At 33.6% G+C, this 21,358-nt stretch overlaps 1 protein-coding gene across 4 annotated transcripts in view; it reads right to left on the bottom strand.

The window, feature by feature from the left end:
* The window catches only part of LOC139771521 (pikachurin), a 103,385-nt gene that overhangs the window by 30,321 nt on the left and 51,706 nt on the right, over positions 1-21,358 (bottom strand). For all 4 annotated transcript variants that reach the window (XM_071704349.1, XM_071704351.1, XM_071704352.1 and 1 more), the window contains exons 6-7: positions 8,722-8,923; positions 3,961-4,105 (exon numbers count right to left, since the gene is read on the bottom strand). In XM_071704349.1, coding sequence (XP_071560450.1) covers positions 3,961-4,105; positions 8,722-8,923 — 347 coding nt within the window. The remainder of the gene's footprint in view (positions 1-3,960; positions 4,106-8,721; positions 8,924-21,358) is intronic.

The raw sequence follows: 21,358 nt of genomic DNA, 5'->3' as shown, positions 1-21,358 counted from the left end.
TAATGTTACATTAATTGATATAATAACAGAAAATTAAATCACATTAAAATATTTGTGACAAGTTTGTCTCTCGCAAAAAAGTCTTTAATCAAATAACTACACAGTGCATGACTCAAATAGCATTAATTATAAAACGAATAAATTAAAAATTAAAGCAAATACGGTCGAGCAATAATTGCAAAAGGAACAATATCACAAAATGACGTAAAATAGGAAACTTTTCCTGTTTTTGAAATCCGTGTTATTTTCTCATCGCATATTTCTCACATTCTCTATCTCGTATCGGACGACAAACTATGCCCATTGTCATACATGACGTCGTTTTATCGTGCGTTTTGTATTCGAACGCACGTGTCTTGAGCGATCATAGGCTATCAAATCGCTTCTCGAATTCCATTCTTAAAGGAAATTTCTTAAACCGGGTGAGAAGATCACACGCGCGATCGCGAAGGCTTTTGTAACCAATTTCGCTTTAGCTTCTTGTTCTTTTTTCCAAAGAGAAGAGAATGTGGCGAGGGGGAAAAAGAGGGAGAGAAAGCGAGAGAAAAAGGGAAAGAGTCGGCGCGGCGAGAACAGAAGAAGACAACGGAGAGATCAGGGATGGCTTCTCTAATTACGACGCTGTCGTTAGGACACCGAGTGCTTAATGGCACTCTAGGATAAAGTGGGCTTGAAACGCGAAGCCATTTGCCGGCGATGCTGCCCGATTTTAAAGGTAATTAAACCTAGCCTGGGAAAAACAGATGGGTCGAGAACCAACCGATAATTCCTCGTTATCATACCGCTATTCTGAACGCCTGAGAGACTCGTTGAAGAAAGAGGATTGATAAAAAAAAAATAGACGAGACATTTATCGACGGCACTTGCTCTCTTAATGTTTAATGTTCAGTTATCGGAGATTATCGAACTCGATTAACTCGAATATGTTTATCATACTTACAATTTTCTAAACAAACTTTAACGTTTTAATCTATTTCGTAAAATGTGTCAGAAATTATGCAACGATCAGTAATAATGTGCAAAAATACAACAATACAAGATCATTTAAGAATGCCTAAATTAATAAGAGCATAATAAGAACATAATTAATTAGTGATCTATTCGTTATCGCCGGTGTAAAAACATTTTGTGAGTCTTAGTTACACTCCTGATCCTTCGTTCTCGGCGCCGCATCTCATTTGCAAAATAACAAGGCAAATGGGCGTCGTAGAAGAAGCGATGCAAGCTAAATTAAGAAAAAAAGAAAAGAAGTATCTATGTAGCAAGCGCCGAATACAGTTAAACTAAGGAACGGGTTAGTTAACAATAAGATTCGTGTATTCGTTTGCAAAACGACTACACACGAATCTCATGGGAGTCTCATGCGTCAAAGAACATTATACGGCATTTGCATCAGAAAGGAGATGCATTATTCTGTGGCACGCTGATGCATCGTAAATTAAATCACTGACTCTAAATTAAGCACGATTTTCAGACTTTAAAGATGCGGAAGTTTGTATAACCAGAGTGAAACCGATCTAGCTCTATTTTGATTGTTAAAACTAATTAAATTGTTGCAATATACTTGTTCATAGCATGCAGTTCAAAAGATTAAATATATTAATCGATGATGATTAATAAATTCTGACATATATATTGCAAACAAAAATTTATTAATCATCATTCGGTACGTGAAAATATGGATTATCTTTGATATATCTACATAATTTTTTAACAGGGTTAAATAAAGGTCTGTATTGTATTTAAATGTAATTGAAAATCGAAATCTTGAGGTCTATAAATTGAATATGATAGTATGAAATAATTGAATCAATAGTAATTGTTATAATGATTATTGTTTCTCTCTATCTCTTTTTCTCCCCTTAATTGTAAAATAATTATTCCTGTTTAATGGGCAATCATATCATTTATATATTAATGCTGCCAATATATAAATAATATAATTTGTATATAATAATATAATACAGGGTGTATCATAAATGTGGACGATGAGTAGAATACGCTCCTGAAGTAGCAATCTACATTTTGATGTACACCCTGTATGATAATATATATTATACAATTGAAAAAAATACAATATAAACCTTTTTATTTTTGTATATTTAAGTTATTATCAATGTTAATAGTACTGATATAAATATTTCCTTTGATATTTATGAATTATAATGCGTGGATTTTATAGGTATATTATTCTTGGAATAAATAAAATATAAAAATTTACAACAAAATTGAAATGGAAAATTGTTTGTTGATCGATTTTTATATGTAAATTGACGCGATGGTTACGTAACAATATATTTCTGCAACAGCTATTTAAATGCATTCCGAATTTTGCTTTATTACGCGGCTTCTCTTTTATTATGCGCTCTTCGGCTTACGCTATTTCAATGAACTCTGAACAAGCGTGAGGGTAATCGATTAAAACGGATTAATATGGGAAAGAGTGAAATCGATAGATGATTACTTGGCCGGAAGTACCTTATTTAGACATGTTTTATGGGTAGTGGCACTTTTTTCTGATTAGATTGATCGAGAAGGTGCGGCCTCGTTCTGGGGTGTGGTTCTTCGCTTTTATATAACCTCCTAGCTATCTCGATACATATATCTGTTGTACTCTTTAGCTTCTTACGTCAGTGTTTTTGCATGTTTTCAAAATATTATACATATTCTACTATATACTATTTTCTCAGTGGGATAACTTCTTTATCCCGCTGTTGTTTACGTTGACTTTTTCGCTCAATTTTTTCAGTTGGTCTCTTTTTTTAACAATAATATCGAAAAACACCATCATTCGTCATAACTTTTCAATTTTTAACATTATACATATATTTAACATTTTTAACATACATGTACATATCTATACATTGTGAACTTTAAATTGAAACTTTTTAAATTAAATTCTATTTGAAATTAATTAGAGTATAATGTATCTTCTATGATTTCTTATGCAAACTAATAAGAAATTCATTATTTTTGTTACAGTAAGAATTGTGATCTTTTCAGAGTCTGTTGTTCATATCTCATTTCTTGTAATAACTAGGACAGCGAAAATACAGGGAATTTCTCATGCGAAGTTTTTGCAGTTCCTATAGCAAAATGAGAATTTTCAAGAAAGCCAAAGTTTTGTTGCGGCAACATTGTATAATGTGTTTTAGCACATATCGATATAACTGGCAACAAAGTTTCAACTTCGCGGGCAAAAAAAGAAAGTCAAAAATTTTGCACAGCCCACATGGAATACCCTAGAAAGAAGTTTTGAAATGTAAGAACGTTTCTTCAATTTCCGGACTACATTCTCTCATTAAAGTTTCCGGGAAGTTTCCGTGAGATACAACGGCGTTTAATGTTGGTTCCACCTTGCTGCCATTAAACTTTTCGCGAGTGGATTTCGTCGAATGGAAATAATTTTATCTTACTACAGCTGACCATGAACATTGATGGTGTTCGAGTAAAAATAATGAATATTGTTGGCATATGATATGCCGTTTGCATTTGTAGATTATTTATATGTACATTTTTACACGAATTACAAATTTATTGCCTACTGTCAATAATTTGTGCATCTTTTATCATTATTTTAACTAGATATTTATTAAAACATTGAGAGAGTGAGATTTTTTACACTTAATATTTCAAACTAATGTTAACGAAATGAAATGCTTATTTACCGCTACGAGCGACAGTGAAACTATTATCGCAATTGAGTTTCGTTTTCTCATTCTGTTTTTACGTAAAACACGAACGGAAAGTCCCGGGGGAGGCGATCGAGCGAGCGTGTGGACGTCACCATAAGAATCCCGAGAATTCGAATAAACTCACTGGTAATCCCGATAATACGCCCCCACCTCGCCGCGGAATATCGATTCCCTCCTTGAATTCGCGGTATACGCGGGTAAATAATATCCGGCGCGGCGCGGCGCGGCGTCTGGCCTTGATGGAAATAAAATGAAGTGTCCTTACCTTCGATCGTCCCTCCACCCTCTTCTCCTGATTCAGCTGGATCCAGGCGTCCCATCGATGTCTGTAGACACTCAGGGTGTTCCACTCATTCAGCTTCACCGTTTCCGTGCTCCTCACGGTGCCCACACCGCTGCCGCAATCGAACCTTATCGCAGAAAGGTACGAGGGTGATGTTAATCGATTGGGAATGTTGGACACGTCGCGGAATATCGCGCGCGGCCGTTGCCAGTATGGAATCCATAATAATGTTCTTTTGATACATAAAGTCGGAACTAAACTTAACATAAATGGGCACAAATAAACTTGCTTCAGTGAGTGCGCGGACGGCGCCGCCAGCATTCACAATGCTGTTCATTGAAGTAAATCGCCCACTCGTGTTTATTCACGCTCGTTTGCTTGATCCGGCTTAAGCATAAAGAATTTATTTTGTTTCGCAGTAAAGTAATAAGTAGAATTTCATATAAATATGTTATAAACCTTTATAATTCTAAATCAGTACCTAATTAAAAAAAATTTATTCCAGAAATATTGAAAATAAATTTGCTTAATGTAGCGTTGTTTTTCTCTTTTCTTTCGTCTAAGCTCACTGTAGGTACCTACGTACAAAACGCTATTTATAGTGTAAAAAAATTAGTCATCAAATATACCTGCCTATTTTAGCGGTTTGCTGAACGTAATAATTTACATAACAATCTCTTGATGTCGTAATGATGATAAGCTTTCGTTAATGACGAGAAAGAATATGATTAGCATTCAATAACATTTGCGGTTATTTCGGAATATTGTTGATGTTGTTTGCCACAATCAGTATGGAAATCATCATCAGTGGCGATAATCTATTCGCATATTGCGAAAGTAATCCACTAATATGTAAGCGCGCACAATAATATTCTCTGCTTAGTTAATAGAACAATAAATCTACACGGCTAAGCATTTAGCGTTCGACTAATGAATTGTGGAAACGAATTCGGGAAACAATAGGCAGTCAATGAATAAATTACATGGCACGTTTGATGAATGTGTCTATGAATTCGCGGTATCTGATCTATATGATTTTAATCCCTTTATGCAATCCTAGTGCAAAATCTGAATAGAAACTACCACAGAAATTCATCCTCAAGAATGTACATTTCTTTTTTTTTTTTTACAAATTGCTACTTACGAAACCTGTCACGTTCTTATTCATCATATTTTGGTTTTAGGAAATTTATTCATACTTATGACATTTATGACATATTATTATATATAATATTATACAATAGTAATTTCGATGTTAAATAAGAACTTTTCAAATTTAATAGTTTTTAAAATCTTATTACAAAATAAAATTGTTTTATTCTTTATAAGAATAAATAATAATAATCATTAGCGTCTTTTTTATTAAATAAAATGTTCTAGTAAATAAAATATTTGACATAAAATATTTTCTGTTCTTTTAGTTATGTGTTTGCGAAACACATTAAAAAAAGCTCTAAATATTATTTTTACCCAGCTTATATAATATTTAATCCTAGAAACAAATAAGAGCTAAACACAGACCGCAAATTTTACTAAAAATTTTTAAGAAAGAGAAAATAAAATGGTAATATAATTAAATTATCGATTTTTTCCCACTTTTATAGATTTATTTTTATTTTATTTAAATATATACAGAACGAACATAAACATCTCGTTTCTTCATTATCCATGAAATATAAATTTCATCACTTGGAAGGAATTTGAGTAAAAATTTTATATTTAAAAATATCCAATACATTCTATTTAGTATGGATTTATTTTCTTTCTTTCTTTTTTTTCTTGTTTTATCTGAACAATATTATACATGGAAATTGAATGTGTTATAATCTGTTTGACGTTGAATAATTTTTAACAAAATAAACTTATTAATGTACTATACCTTCATGGTATTCTAAATTATGATTCTCCTGAAAATCTTACTTATGCTTCACAATTTGTATGTAAAATGTTTAACAAATTGACGATTATACTACTTTTTCAAGGATATGTATTTGTATTACTCTATTCTAGAGCACATTTATTCTAACGTAATAAGTCTCTATGAGATGTTATATTTACTCAGCCACGGTGCTTTACCATCTCCTACACATCCTCCTCTTCCTCTTATTGTCAGATTCATTTATTGCACTCACAACACTCGCGAAAATACAATTAATTACGACTACACGTACTAATCACCAGAATAAGATTATCTCACAGCACTTTACTGTTGCACTCCTGATGTTAATCTCACACGACGTACACTTTACTATTGCACATCGTAACGGAAGGAGAACGCGTAAAAAGTACGAAGCTTTGTAATTCCCTCGACACCCGCAAATCTCGTAAATAAACACAATGAATAAATCTTAAACGGTGGAGACTTTTTATCAACTCACACGAACGATGTATAAATACCGAATTTATGCTACATGTCATAAAGATGACAAATATTCAAATATAGATTTGATTACGACACTCATTAGCTAAATATCATTAAACATCGTTCAATTCAAAAGTCTATTCGCTTTGTGTACACGCGGCATCCCGTTTATGACTGAGAAATTCAAAAACGATATTGGTATTTCAATACCGAGTAATTAACAAAGTCGAATTAGTGACTAATTGAGACGCAATCATGCGAAAATGTATAATCAAAATTTGGTTAATCGTGAAAGTTAATTAACCGCGCGAGTTGTTAATTGTTCGTAAAAAATAATCGCGTTTCGATAGATAATACGACGTATGGAGCAATTCGCTCCGCTACCTGCCGAGTCTCGTCTCATCGTACGAATTTATGCAGGCCGTAGCGAGATGTACAAAGAATAAACATACCAAGGCTGCGCCGCAAGTCAGTCTCGAGTCAGCCTTCTTCGAGATATTTAACATATTATTTCGAGATATTTAATATATTATGAAATAAACTTTAAATTGCTTTAAATATTTGGTTTTTCTTTATTTTTAAATTAATTTTCAATATATATTCGATATATCACGACTTCTCGTTATTTGAATAACTCGATCCGACGATTCGTATATTATTTCGCGCTATATTAATATCGAAATATATATATATTAGGCAAATTACATTTAAACCAAAAGTTCAAAGCGCGATACAATACTCGAATTCAAGTGTCGCTGAGGAGATAATTATCACCTGTATATATGGCGAAACAGTAGATTATAATCCCTATTCTCTATCGTTTCGATTTTTACTCCAAACGATGTGTTTAATTAATAACAGTCGTAATATAGCTCGTATTTTAATACTACCACATGCGTGGTATATGAATTCGGCGTTTGTATATCGATCGTTCGTAATTTATGAAAACTTTTCGCCGTTGGAGAATTCGTTCGTTTTGCTTATTTGCGAGATTCGCGGCTTGAAGTTAATAATTCGCGTAAAACATCTACTTCGATAAATATAAATTATCGCTGTTTCGAGTCCTTATTAGTCCAAGTTAATAATTGCTTATCGTAGCAACTACAGTGAGTTACGATAACGTTTAGTATTTTTTAATATTTGTCGCGATTGTTCGATAAATATTGCAACGATAAACGGAATGGCTGTCATTATTACCTATCGGCTCGACTTTATTATGCGAATGATAACATCTTGCATGGCGGCCTTGTGTTTGCGCTGTATACTGCCAAAACAGATATCAGCCCGCAAAATCTATATTTTATAAAATAAACGGCGAATATATTCTATTCCTTGCATTTTAAATTAATTTTGAACTGTTATTGCATATTTTGCGCTTTGTTTTGTGGATTCGTTAGTGTTGCCTAAGATATGATTTCATGGCAATTTAAAAAATAGATATTACTTACTTTGCTTTAAAGAATTCTTGAATCTATTATTTGAAGAATATAACTTATAGCAGAGTTTTTCAATAAGAACACGATTACAAATATGGACAATGTATCTTAATTGCTTGAGTACACTATTACGTATATATCGCAATATCGAGGAAAGTATCGTCGTAATATTGTAGGTGTCATGCGGTGATATAACTTCGCGATGTACTTGTAGACGAAACTTTACGTAGTGCGTTGTAAAATAAATCCTACGGCATCGTTTTCACGGCGAAAAAGTTCTCCGTCGATGGGGTGGCGCAAAACGTCGTAAAAGAGGTGGTACGGGATCAGACTATATTGCAAAAGGTAAACTTTTAGTTTTTGCACAGCGCTCATAAATCGTACATAGACTCCATTAAGTCACGGCTTATTAAGCTGTAAACGAAAAATTAGTCTCGGCACGGAATGCTTAATTAATGACCACGTCAAACTCAGGGCAAAAGTCTCCGAAATTATGGCGCCGAAGTGTCCTATAAAGTGTCTCGTATAACTTTATATTCAATGCAGCTTGCTTCTCCTTGCGGGGTCAAAAAAAAAATCGATAAACCCTCATTCTTGATATACATATACTGTTTAAAAAGTTACGTAGAATCTTCATCACGCTTTGATGACATTTCCGACGATCTCTTAATTTTTAAATTAATATTCTAATGTTACCTCTGTGAATTTAATCCTATTAAAGAGTTTGCTATCTATGTTTCTTTTATGATATCATTTGCTAATGCATCTCGTTATAAATTTTATACTGAATGTTTTTTTTATTCGTTTAATTAAGTAGTTTTGTGCGAATATCAATTCCGTTATGTGCGAATAGTATTAAAATAAAAAATCAAATTATTTTATAATATACCAATTATTATCACTTAATTGATAGCTTAAATAACGTAAAGTATAAAATTTAAATACCTGAATTCGATAAAACCATGATGCAGTATCAAGGCCATAAAATCGCCCTGAAGATCGTCCCGTTCTCCCGCCAGGAGAAGCACCCCGTCCCATGCTTCTGGTCGAAATTCCATTTCTAATTGAACATGTTTGTAAGCGGCTCTTAAGGCGGGAAAAGCTAGCCAGCCTGACCCAGTAAAACGTGGCGATCTCACTTCAGCTTCTGGAACAACATTACATAAAGTCTTTTTACTGATTCAACGGAATTTGTTTTGTTGATAGATTTCGTCGACCTAGCTGACTTGCTTTTGAATTATGTTATCAGTTATATCTATATTAGAGTATTGGATGATTTTGCAAAAGTTTATGATTCTGTGATATCGCGAGTAAAAAAATCTACATTAATATATGATATATAAAAGTGATGCTACATCCGTTACGGAAAAATACTACAGAAAGGCTACTGTAGTTGCGAAAAATACATATAAAACTGTAGTAAATATTGCTATAGCAATTACTGTAATATTTAGGTACTACAATTTTGCTATAACAATTACTGTAATATTTATTACAGTTTTGTCTACTTTTTCGCAACTACAGTAATAGCTTTTTCCATAAGGGATACTGTTTAGATCCTACGGAGATCCTCAAAGACATACGAAAAGGTTTTTTTAAACAGAATTTTATTCAATACCAATATCAGTATATTAATAAAAAAATATTACTATATAATAGAATTTTTTTATGACGTCTATTGTTCAAAAAGCAATATCTCAATAAATACATCTCTTAAAAAGTATCACGAAATAATCTCGAAGGATCCGCATCTGTTGCAATTTGCAGCCGAGATACGTGCGAATGGTTAACATGCTGGTATCGTCGGCCACTTTCAAAGAAAACATCGACTGGAAGGGAAAAGAGCGGAAAATCGGGAATTCCGGCCGCACGCGAGGCTTATGGAACGTCCCTTTACCCCCACGATCTACAACCTCGTATCAATCACGTGAGTGTACCGCAGGGTGTACCCGTAGAAAGACCCCGAGCACGTGGAACACGTGAGCGTAAAGGTGACAATAAATCAGGCTGGACCAGAAGAATAGAAAAAGTTGCGCCCGTGGGGCCTGGAAATGGAATTCCAGTTCTTGATAGCGCCGGGAATCCTCGACGCTATCGCGTAACAAAGCGTCGTTCGGCTGGCACAATCGTACGCGCAATTACAACGGGTGATATCGGGAAGACGGAGAGAATTTATCGTATACTGACACGTTGTGTTAGCGCGAAAAAATATTTTCGTTCGATTTTTCTTTACTGCGCCGTAAGACCGATTCAAATCCGATCCCAGGCGCATGATTTGCTGCAGCGATACCTATTTGTTTTATCACACAAGAAATTACTATGTTACAATTTATATAAGTATCTCCTTTTTAAGATAATGATATATTTAAAGTTTTGTTAATTATTATGCAATTATTGCAAGTGGTTTCAAATTATAATTTAATTTTAATTAACTTTATATATATATATATATATATATGAGTATATAATTTGGTAAAACAACGGCTGAATATTAATGTAAAGTACCAGAGTAATGTAAAATTTTGATTAGACAACTTAATAACATATAGTCTATGTCGCTCATTTGTTGCAACAATGATATAATGATAAAAAAAAGTTTTTCAAAAAATGAGTGTGAATATTTTAAATTATTAAAATTTTGTAACATCATATTTAAATGCGAGTTTGGTATAATAACTGTATGTACTGATTGCAGAGGAATAAAAATATCTAACTATACATCTACTCTTCATTCAGTATATTGAATTATTATCACTCTTTTGCAAACAACTAAAAAATGACAATTTTTTACTTATGTTGTTGTAACAAATGAGCAATATGTTATAAAATATAGGAAAACGTCAATGAAATCGAAATACTCTAATATTCTATAAATTTCTCTATCCGGAGTTGAATAACTAAGTTGTATTCAGACCATATATTCTCTCTTTGCAGTAGAACAAGTACATCGCAGGCAGACCATAGATTCAACTCTCACAGTAGAATAAGTAAATTATAGCCGGACCATATATTTCTTCCTCTACCAGAACAAGTACATTATATTCGAACCAATGCAATTCTCTTTTCGATTACATAGCCATGTATTTTCAGTATGCTTAGAATTAACTGCATTGCAGCTGTAGGATTGCGTATAAATGCGTTCTCTTGCTATTTTTAATCAAATAAATATCGATCTATACTAAAAAATCAGTACAGAAAAAGAAAGAACCGATACTGTTACGTCAGTTGCTGTACGTATAAATTCACAATCATATAGAATAAAAATGTAATACTTTTCTGAAACTCACTTTAAAAAGACGATACAATTTATGTTAGATTTCAAGATTAAAGTTTAATTATAATTTTATATGCTATATATGTTTATATATGTATATGTTTCAATATATACTTTATGCATATATATATTCTAAATTCTTTAAATTTCTCTATGACATGATTCACATGATATTACACATAAAATTATAAAGTTGTGTTAGGATAAAATGAAATTTTATCCTAACAATAAAATTTAAAATTTCATTTTATCCTGAATTCTGACATAAATCACAAAGCGTCTATAAAGTCAGTTTAATACAAAATAAACGATCTTCAGTAACACGATCAATATCAAATGAATTAAATAACATGTTTAAAAAACTACAGCACAAGTACAGTAAAAGAAATACATTGGTCTCACATTACCAATATTATCTCGTCTTTTATAATATCTTTTTTCGCGTTGCAAAAAAGCGTTTAGAGTGCACAACAAATAAATAAGTTTCTTCATTGCCGGAAAATGCAAAATGCAAAAGATAAGCGCTCATTGATTAAGATCGTACATTTCAAAGTTATCGTCTGATGTTCGCATTGCGCTTGACTTAACGCGAGAAACGAACTTTCGGAACGAGGGAAACAACGTTTCCGCCGCTCGCGGTCTAGTGAAGCCGGTGGTGATGCGTGTAAACTATCGGAACAATCGAAGCGGCGGCGGCCGGTCGAAAAGAACGGCGATAGTAACTCGTTTCCCGCAGCGACTTGATTGATCGTTTCGTCATTCGAGGCGTGCCTTTATGCAAATTAAGCGGATCAAAAGACTCCCGCAGTTTCCACCCGAGCTTTGCAAGCTGGACATTAACTAGCGTCGGTCTTCTCGACGCGCTGTCTTACACAACGCGAATGTTAATGATCATTCGCCGTTAAAAACTCATACCGCCAATTAACAAGTGTCATTGTTAAGTATTACACCTTGATATAAATTTACGGCATACGATTCTCATTCAAATTGTGTAAAAATATTTTATAAAAATTTAGCATTAAAATCTTTATTAGAGAAAGAGAGGAAAGAGTAGCATAAAAGAAATAATAGAAAACGAAGGTTACAATTAGCACAGTTCCAAAACATATTTTTGAACGTCATATGGATTATATATTCACATTTTTTTAGCCATTGCATAAACTAAAGACTGCTTTTTTTTAAATATTATATCTGCCCTTTTTTATTATAATATTCACTTCTCCTCTCTAAAAATTTAAAATTTTACTTGCCAATGGTACTACTTATGCCGGCTAATAAAGCGGAATCCCATCGTCTGACCACTCGTCAAAGCATAATATAACCGAAGAATAATTTACATTAAAAAAATGTAAAATCTCAGCATTTTACGTTTATCACTGGACCAGTCTTTTATGTGAAAATTTTGCATTTTCAGCATATTTTGCTATATAAATAAAAGTGCATAGAAAAATGCATTTACAATATAAATAAAGTAACATACAACACGAGTATGTAAAATATGAATATGTGTTTTTATTGTGATAAGAATTTATACTAATATAGATAAAATAGAAATAGCTATACGGTTTGTGTAAAATTATAAAATATAGATCCATATTTATAGTCGCGTTTCTCTAGTAAAAAATTTATCTGAAACCGATCTCGAGACAATTTAATAAATTCCGCTTCGTCGCTTTATCAAAATTGATTGTAAAAAACTGAATATTCTGTTTAACAAAATATAATTTGATCCTCAGATCTCTCCTACGCCTGTAAAGAAACTCATTTCCACCATATTACATCTCTCTCTTCAAACTTTTGTACATAGATACAATTTTCTCTTATTACTTGAAATAACGGAGATACTTGACAAAGTTGGACACCTTGTAGATTTATAACACGTTAAATATTTCATAACGGCGAAAATGGCTGTGTATATGGCCTCAGTGTTTGTTTTGATGGTATACACCGTACTGTTGCGTATCCAAGGCCACCGCGCGCCGTGTTATCATTTCCGCGACGTAACTCGAGCGAGCAGATAACGGCGCGAATTATTTCGTGTGTCGTCGTATTAATTAATGAAACGCGCGATCGCGGCACGTACTAGAAAATATTAAATGATATTGTACAATCATAGTTATTACAGTAAACAATTATATTAGCTCAGAAACTGATATTTCGCGCGATTTATTAATTTAAAGCCGCGAATCTCGCAAATAAGCAAGACGACTGCTTCTCAAACACGGCGCGCGTAGAAGGTTTTCATATTTCAATATATTCAAACCTTAAAATTTATATTACGTAAGAAACAGTACTGAAATACAAGCTTTACGACTCCATTTATTAATTAATACGTCCATTAAGACTCGAAATGATAGAAAATGAGGATTATAAATTGTTATTTTACGATGTACAGATGATAATTATCTCCTCGGCGATGCTTGGATTCGAGTATATATACTGTATCACGCTTTGGAGTTTTGATTTAAATAATTTGTCTAGAAAATCATTCGTTGAATCGAGTTATTTATGTAACAAGAAGCCATATCATTGTTATGATATTTGACCAAAGATGAAAGAAACAGAATACTTAAAGTTTATTTTCTAATATATTAAATATTTCAAGGAAGAGGGTTATCTAGTAGGCATGGCCTTGGCTATATATTATATACACATATATTTTTGTCTTGTGTAGATACATTTCACTACGGCGCACGTAAAGTCATTGCGCACTATTAATTACCTATTATCATTGCCATGCCATTCGCACGACGAGACTCGAGACTCCGTCCATTGTACGCATTGTCCATCGAGACGCAATTAATTTTTACGAACAATCAACAATCCGCGCCGTTAACAAACTTTTACGATTAACTAAATTTTGACTGTATATTTTGACATAATTGCGTCTCAATTAGTCTCTAGCACGATTTTATTAATTGCATGGTATTAAAATATCAATGACATTTTCGAATTTTTCGGAACGTCACGCGTATGAAATGAATCGATTTCACGTTGACAAACGTTTAACATATTTCATTAATAAGTATCGTATTTAAGCCTGTATTTGAATATTCGTCACCTGTGCTTATGTACAGAATATAAATCTGAATTTATTTCGTATCGTTCGTGATTTGTTAAAACTTTCTGCCATTTGAGATTTTATTCTTTGTGCTTATTTGCGAGATTTGCGGATGTTAAGAGGAGCTTTTGTACTTTTTTCGTGTTCTTATTCCGTCACGATGTACAAAAGTAAAGTACACGCGCGTCGCGTGCAATCGTGTAACATCGGGAGTGCTGTTCAAAGTGTTATACGATTATCCTATTCTGGCGATTAGTACACGCGATCGTAATTAGCCGTGTTTGCGCGAATGTTGTACTGTGAGTCCGGGAATTTGAATGAATTTGAAAGGAGCTGGAAGAAAAACGAAAAGGCCTCGGACAATGGTGAAGCAACTATGGGATATAAGTGATGTATTTTTTATTTTATTAATAGATCTGCATGAGAATTATATCAGATATACGTTATATGTACATAAATCCATGTATATCAAGGTGAAAGTATAAGAATATAGGAAAATAATATGTCTCATACAGATTTATTACTTTGAAATGAGTGAGTTAGAACAGATTAGTACGAATATTTAATCTAGACTTTGATATAAACTTCCAACGTATTGAAGGAATTCTCAAGTATAATTTTAAATTTTGTTTCTTGCAATCAACTGAGTACACTCTCAACTCAGCTTGTTCTCTATAATCAAAGTGTGAACCGTTTTTGCCTCAACAAAATATGAAACTTTATATTGAGTATCTTATTTAATACGCTTTTGATACAAAATTCATGTAACAACTGTACATATAACATGCAGAAATTGATCGATTATATGGCATGAACCCGTGTAATAGCTACATCACTTACACGAATTATTACATGTCAATGACGTAAGGTCCGAACATTTCGTATCCGCGAATATTTCATAATTAGTTCCGTGTGGTTCTGACAATTAACAGACTCGATGGCGGTGACATAGACATCCCGTGATAATCGTGACAGATCAATGGTACGTTACAAACATGTGCCGTGCCAGCCATTGCAGCCATTTTCTCCGGAACATTACCAACCAAAATCCGGATCGTATCATCGTTAACGTCCGCGTCCCATTCCCATATTCGCATTGTTATCAATATGAGACAAAGAGAAATGTCGTGTATCGAAGCTTGCATGATTATATAGGAAAATTACGCACACTACAATTATAACACGCGCGCGATGCACACACGATGTCGATATTGTAATAGATGTCGGTAATCGCGATGCATATACTCGTAAATAAAATCAATCGCATTAATTATTGCAATCATAACTCATCGTAACGTTTTAATATTTTTTAATATATGTGAAATAATATTATTTCGATATTATACTTTGCGAAGAATTAAAAAAAATATACATATATATATATCATTTCAAATTCATACGTTTTGTACATTAATATTTGTGCTATACCTATACATATAAATTATTATAAATAATAACATTTTAAATTTTAAAAATCTTGTACATCTAAAGAAAAATTGTTTTATTTGTTAGAGTAAGCCATTTAAACTATTCGAAGTAGCGCGAATCTACAATTTCTCCGGCGCGGGCGTTCAGGTTCTAAGGACCGAGCAGCCAACGTAATACTACTTAAAAATCAAATACGATCATGAATCCGGTATAAAACAAGATAAAAAATTACGAAAGTTGCTTGAAATATCCATAATTAAATATTTGACATAAAAGAGACTGTAAGTGCCTGCAGCAAAAGTTGCTTATCTCTAGAAAATGATATTTTCCTTAATAGTATTTATCAAGAAACGTATAGAAAAATTCTGTTTATGCCGAGCATCATAAGCTGCTCATAAATAATATTTCACTCGTGATTTTGATAAAATCCTAATTTATTCTCAATGGAAAAATGATTTTTAGAATCTCGGCAGTTGTATTATTTCTTTCTTTTAAATATGTTTCTTTTTTTTCAAGTTTATTAAAATTTTTTAAGCAGTTAAGATAACATGCTGATTTCAATATTTTGTCAACACTATCTGTAAAAAAGAAAAAAAAACAAGTTTCAACGGTCACGCGATTTTCCATTACGCTTCCTATCTTTCGTTGTTCACGTCTGTTTCATCAGTTTTCGCTTCAACCTCTATTTACGCAAGCGTACACTTCAATTTTGTCGACACCGGCGAACAAATATCATTTTGGCGGAAGTACACCGAGGGTTGTGACCCGCGGAGAGTACAATTTAATTGGAAAAAAGTTAACTCGCGATGTCAGTATCAAAGAGCAATCAAAAGGACGTATGTTGGCGCGTGCCGAACGGTGTGTCATAAGTCAACGAAGAACAGTATGCAGAGCACGACTCGTACATGTTGCCGTGCGCTATCGATTTTATAATCAAGGCAGAGGCAGTGAACCGCGTGCTCTCGTTTCACCACCCGCGATGCCGTCCCTGACACCACGCGAACTTATATCCCGGACGTCACGATCCTGAAATACCTTGCGGTGTACACAAAAATTTCTAATAGTTCGGGAAATATTTCACGCAGGGGGAGACTTCGCAATAACGTTTTTCCCCTCGAGTCAATAATAAATAAGGAATATAGCAAATAGGAACGGTCGAGATATTATACAATACGTATGGATCTAACGTGTATCAGAATCAGAAAATTTTCAACATCTATTTGCAATTAATTGTTATAATTCTTACGTTCGCAAATTGTGTAATTGGAGTGTGTAAAATCGGCGGGCTATTCCGACCACATAAACCGTAACAATATTTCCATGCGTTTACCCAAACTGCGATCAGAGATGAACCCGCTACCGCGTTCACCATTAACGAATAACGTTGCGTGAACGCGCAAATAAATTCTAAAATTAATTGTATCATTGTACACGCGCGACGGCACGATCTGCATAATTGGAGCGGCTACTCGTCGCATTCGCGTGGAATTATAGGAATCCCTACACGCGTAATCCGGCAGTCGTCGTGCATGTGCTCGCACATATGCACCTGTTGTGGCGTATCCCGTGTCTAATCGATTGACTATCCGCTGTGACGCGACAAATTGCGTTTGTCCCTCTTGCATTATGGCCGACACAATGGCCGTATACCCACGTGCCCCGTACCCTTTTTGCTTTCTTCGCCGTAACCCTTTCGCCGGCAATCGAGTGAAGGTTGCCGTGTGACCGGGTCGCCTTTTTTTCTCACGAGCATCGGTGAACGCATCGATGAACGTGAATGAAGTTTTACTCTTTCGCGAAAAACCGGATCGTGCCCTCCCTCGAGCGATATATTTTGCGCGCGGTCGCCATCATTACCAGAATAACAAACTTCGTTGGTAAACACGTCGAATGCAGCGCAAATTTGATTGATTTTGCAAAGTTACTCGAGCGAAAAAAAACTTTGATAAGTTGCTCTCTAAAGTTACGATATCTTATCGATAGCTATAAAAATGAATCTTTATATATTCCGCTCTCTTTCTTTTTCACCAGATTCTAAATTTTATGTCTATTTAACACATGGTGTTTAATGCTAACGTAAAAAAGGAAATCGCTTGTACTTAACACTGAATGCATCATAAGAATACAAAGAATTGTATACTTAAATATATATTTTACGAGATAATGGCAGTAAAAGACAATCGATTAGCGAAGAAAACGAGTTAAGCCATCCTTTGAGAACACCCCGGTAACGGGCACGTCGAGTTTAACTTACCGTCAAAGCTAAATAATTAAATTTCTTTGGTAACTGTTAAGACATCGTGTGGCTTAATATAAATAAAAAAGACAACTGCCATTTCAAAGAAACCTGTATTAAAATTGATTAAAAATAAAAAACGTATATTTCTTATATACATATGTATCTATTATATACTTACATTAGATAGATTAGAGCTTTTACAAAACGCGTTTTTGTGTCTAAAGAAAATATCTTGTTTTATAAATCAAAATGAGTTTTCTGAACGAATAGATGTAACGTTGAAATAATCTTTCGTTGCAAGTTTGAATTACGACGTAAACGTTGTCGAAGCAGCTGTCTAAATTTGCCGAGAAAGTTATTTTGACGAGCCATGCTTTACGAGTGGAAAGGGGGGGAGAGGGGGAGAGAGAGAGAGAACGCACTCATGACAAACAATTTCAAATATTCTTTTGTATTTCGTGTACGATCAAACGGATCGGGATTACGTAACGGCACAGAGCGACAAAAATCTGAATTTTTGAAAATTTACCGAATAGTATCCCTACATAATCTGAAAATGTGACTATTATCTGAAAATCACAATAAAATAATTGTAAAATATTGTAGACAGCAATATTTCTAGATCAAAGCAATTACGAAGCGTGGATGAATTAACACTTTTGGAAATATTCCACAAACATATCGATAATTAGAATTGTTCCGCGTTCTTTCTTGAGAGTTGTGTGTCTCATCTGGAAAAGACGAGCGGGAAAACGCCTGAAATTCTTCGCTCCTGATATGAGTAAGCGAGAACCCCGCGAATTCGCGTGACCAGAATAGTCTTTCGAGTAGTCGGCGGTATCGACAAAACGATTATCGTCGCCCGTGTGTGTTCATGTATGTGCGTTTCTGTATATGCATGTGTGTGTTTCTTACGTGAGCTGTTAGACTCTGGGCAGCTGTTGGCAATAATTGCTGGGTGGATCGTCGCGCTTTACCACTCCCTGTAGGAAGACGCTCTCGCGAAGCCGGTAAACACAGCGATGTATCGGGTCGTCTAAGCAAAATTGGTCCGCTTTCGCGCGCCGGCTACGGTCATCCCGCCCCGTTTTCATACTCATTTCATTTCGTCGTCCTTACACCGGACCGTCCTTACCGTCCGTACCGTCCGTACACCCGCGCTGTTGCTGCATACCACGTACCTCACGTGTTACACGCACCGCTGAGTCACCACATTTCAAATGGCTTGCATTTCGTTACGATTTAAGTTGTGTTAAATTAATGCAAGGCGATTGTCGTATATATCGAGAACAAAGTTACACTGCCTTTCAGAATTTATAATTTATTGATTAACTGATTATTGGTCTTAATGTATTTCTTTCATCTAGAAAGAAATTTTTTAATCCTTTTTTTAAAAAAAACTTTAAGCTCTTTTAGAACAGAATATAATTTAAAAGGCAGTAACTTTTTTGCAGCAATCTACTATTTTTCAATTTAGATATCTTTTTTTTTACAATGCAATGTTTCAATCTTTTCGATCAACATCGATTGTTATGATTGATTAATTGAATATAATTTTTCTTGAAGTTAATGTTTTTTTAATTTTCTCCGATTAACTTATTGTTAGAATATATATAAACCCAAAAAAAGCGAATTTAATATTGATAAAATTCTCAAAAATAGGCGTTTTGCATAATATCTTAATATTGTGAGTATTACCAATGTAACGAAAGCAAAGTATGCCATGAGCAGCGAGGATCGATAGCTCCGGCTCGAACTTCGGTAAGTGCAGCGAGCTGCAGCTTTTGTCCTTTCGTAAATATTGACCGAACGTAGCTCGTTGCGCAGTATCGTAAGCGTGGTATTAAAAACAAAGAAGTGATCGATCGTTCCCCATATAAATTTCTATTTTTTTTACATTATATTTCTGAACGAATAAATCATCGTACCGTGATACATTCTTGAATCTAGAATCTAGATCAACGTATTTTAAGATAACTGGAAAGATCATAACCCTTTGGGAGGAAGATAGTACTTTACGTAATTACGAAAATCGGCTTAATATGTTCGCCGTTAAACACAGACTTTTGCACACACATTTTTTAAAAATTGTTTAATTATTTTTTAGGAAAAGAAACTTGATATAACATTTGAATTTTATTCTCTTTATACCGTGTGCTAACCACGTAAAATAATCCATTAAAATAATTCGAATTATGTATCGCGTACGAGATAATTCGTAGTCGAGCATCGTATTACATTTCGAGATAACACATAACGAACGTGTTATAAATATGAACTAGCATCGACTGCTTTAAGGAGAACAGGACGTAATTGATCTCGTCGTAAAATAGACTTGTTTTTCAACAAGTCATTGTAATTTTGGAAAGTGCTGTTTTCTTCGAGTGACATATCGCTTACGGTCCCTAAAATGTGCTTCACAAAGCTCCGGCGCTCGCCAATGTAATAACAGACGTAGATATTACTTATCAGCAAAGTTTTAAGATATACTTATTGCCGGAAGACTCAAATTAAAAAAACTAATCTTAATTGCACTTTACATAGCATTTTATCTGACACTTGCTATTTTTTATGCTACTTTTCATTCTCGAATTATATTTGCAATAAAATAGGTAATAAATTTACAAAAAGAAATAGATTTATTTTTTTATATTTTCAAACTCGCGAGTTAATTTTCGTTTTAACAATATGCAGCGTAGGCTTTTTATATACTTGAATACAAAATAACTTAATAAAAATTACACTTTTTGTAGAGTTTTTAATATTTATTACATTAAACTATTGGGGAACAGAATATTTTTGAAACTAATAATATATATATAATGTATATTATATGTATACCTATTACATATAATATACATAATAAGATTTATAAAATTATGAATATAAATTAGCGTTCCATTGTAGCAACTGTTTAACTTGTTAACCATTATAGCAACTTAAATGTTTACTTTATATATTTTCTCTTTCGTTAAAGTTGCTATAATGGAACGCTTCACAACGTTTTCGACGTGACGTGACATTGTGAACTTTTTGACATTATTATAATAAGATTATATTACATCGGACATTTATTGGACATTTAAGATTTTAAATAGAAAATTGTTGCTGGCGCATCAATTTAACAATAAATGTGGAACGAATCTTAGGAAAATTTTGAACGCATTCAAGTTCGAGGAAAATCTAAATGTAACTTATATTTCGGTTGTTAGAAGGATTATTATAATTTTGTTGAAAAAGCACTCTGCAATCAAGAAGTTTGAGAATAATTATCTAAGATTATTCTGTTTGCGCAAGTTAGCGGTCATACGTTTCTATTATACTAAAATCTATAGAACAAATATTTTAATAACAAATTATAACTAGTATTATTATGTAAAGTCCCTTTTTCTAATGTGTCGCATAAAAATCACTTAACAGCTTAAGCCAAAGTTCTATAATGGTATTAGATAGTAAGAGGAATTACATTCCGGAAAAGTTGAAGAAGACAACTTTATAATAGCTTTAATGCGACATGATATTTTTCGCTGATAGCTTCGTGCAAAGTAATTTTGACAATCTTTCTTCCTGAAAATACTCA

Source organism: Temnothorax nylanderi, unplaced genomic scaffold, assembly GCF_030848795.1.
Source record: "Temnothorax nylanderi isolate EJ_2023f unplaced genomic scaffold, tnyl_v1.0 TNYL_tig0041_pilon, whole genome shotgun sequence".
Classification (NCBI taxonomy): domain Eukaryota; kingdom Metazoa; phylum Arthropoda; class Insecta; order Hymenoptera; family Formicidae; genus Temnothorax; species Temnothorax nylanderi.
This window is presented reverse-complemented; position numbering and strand designations above follow the sequence as displayed.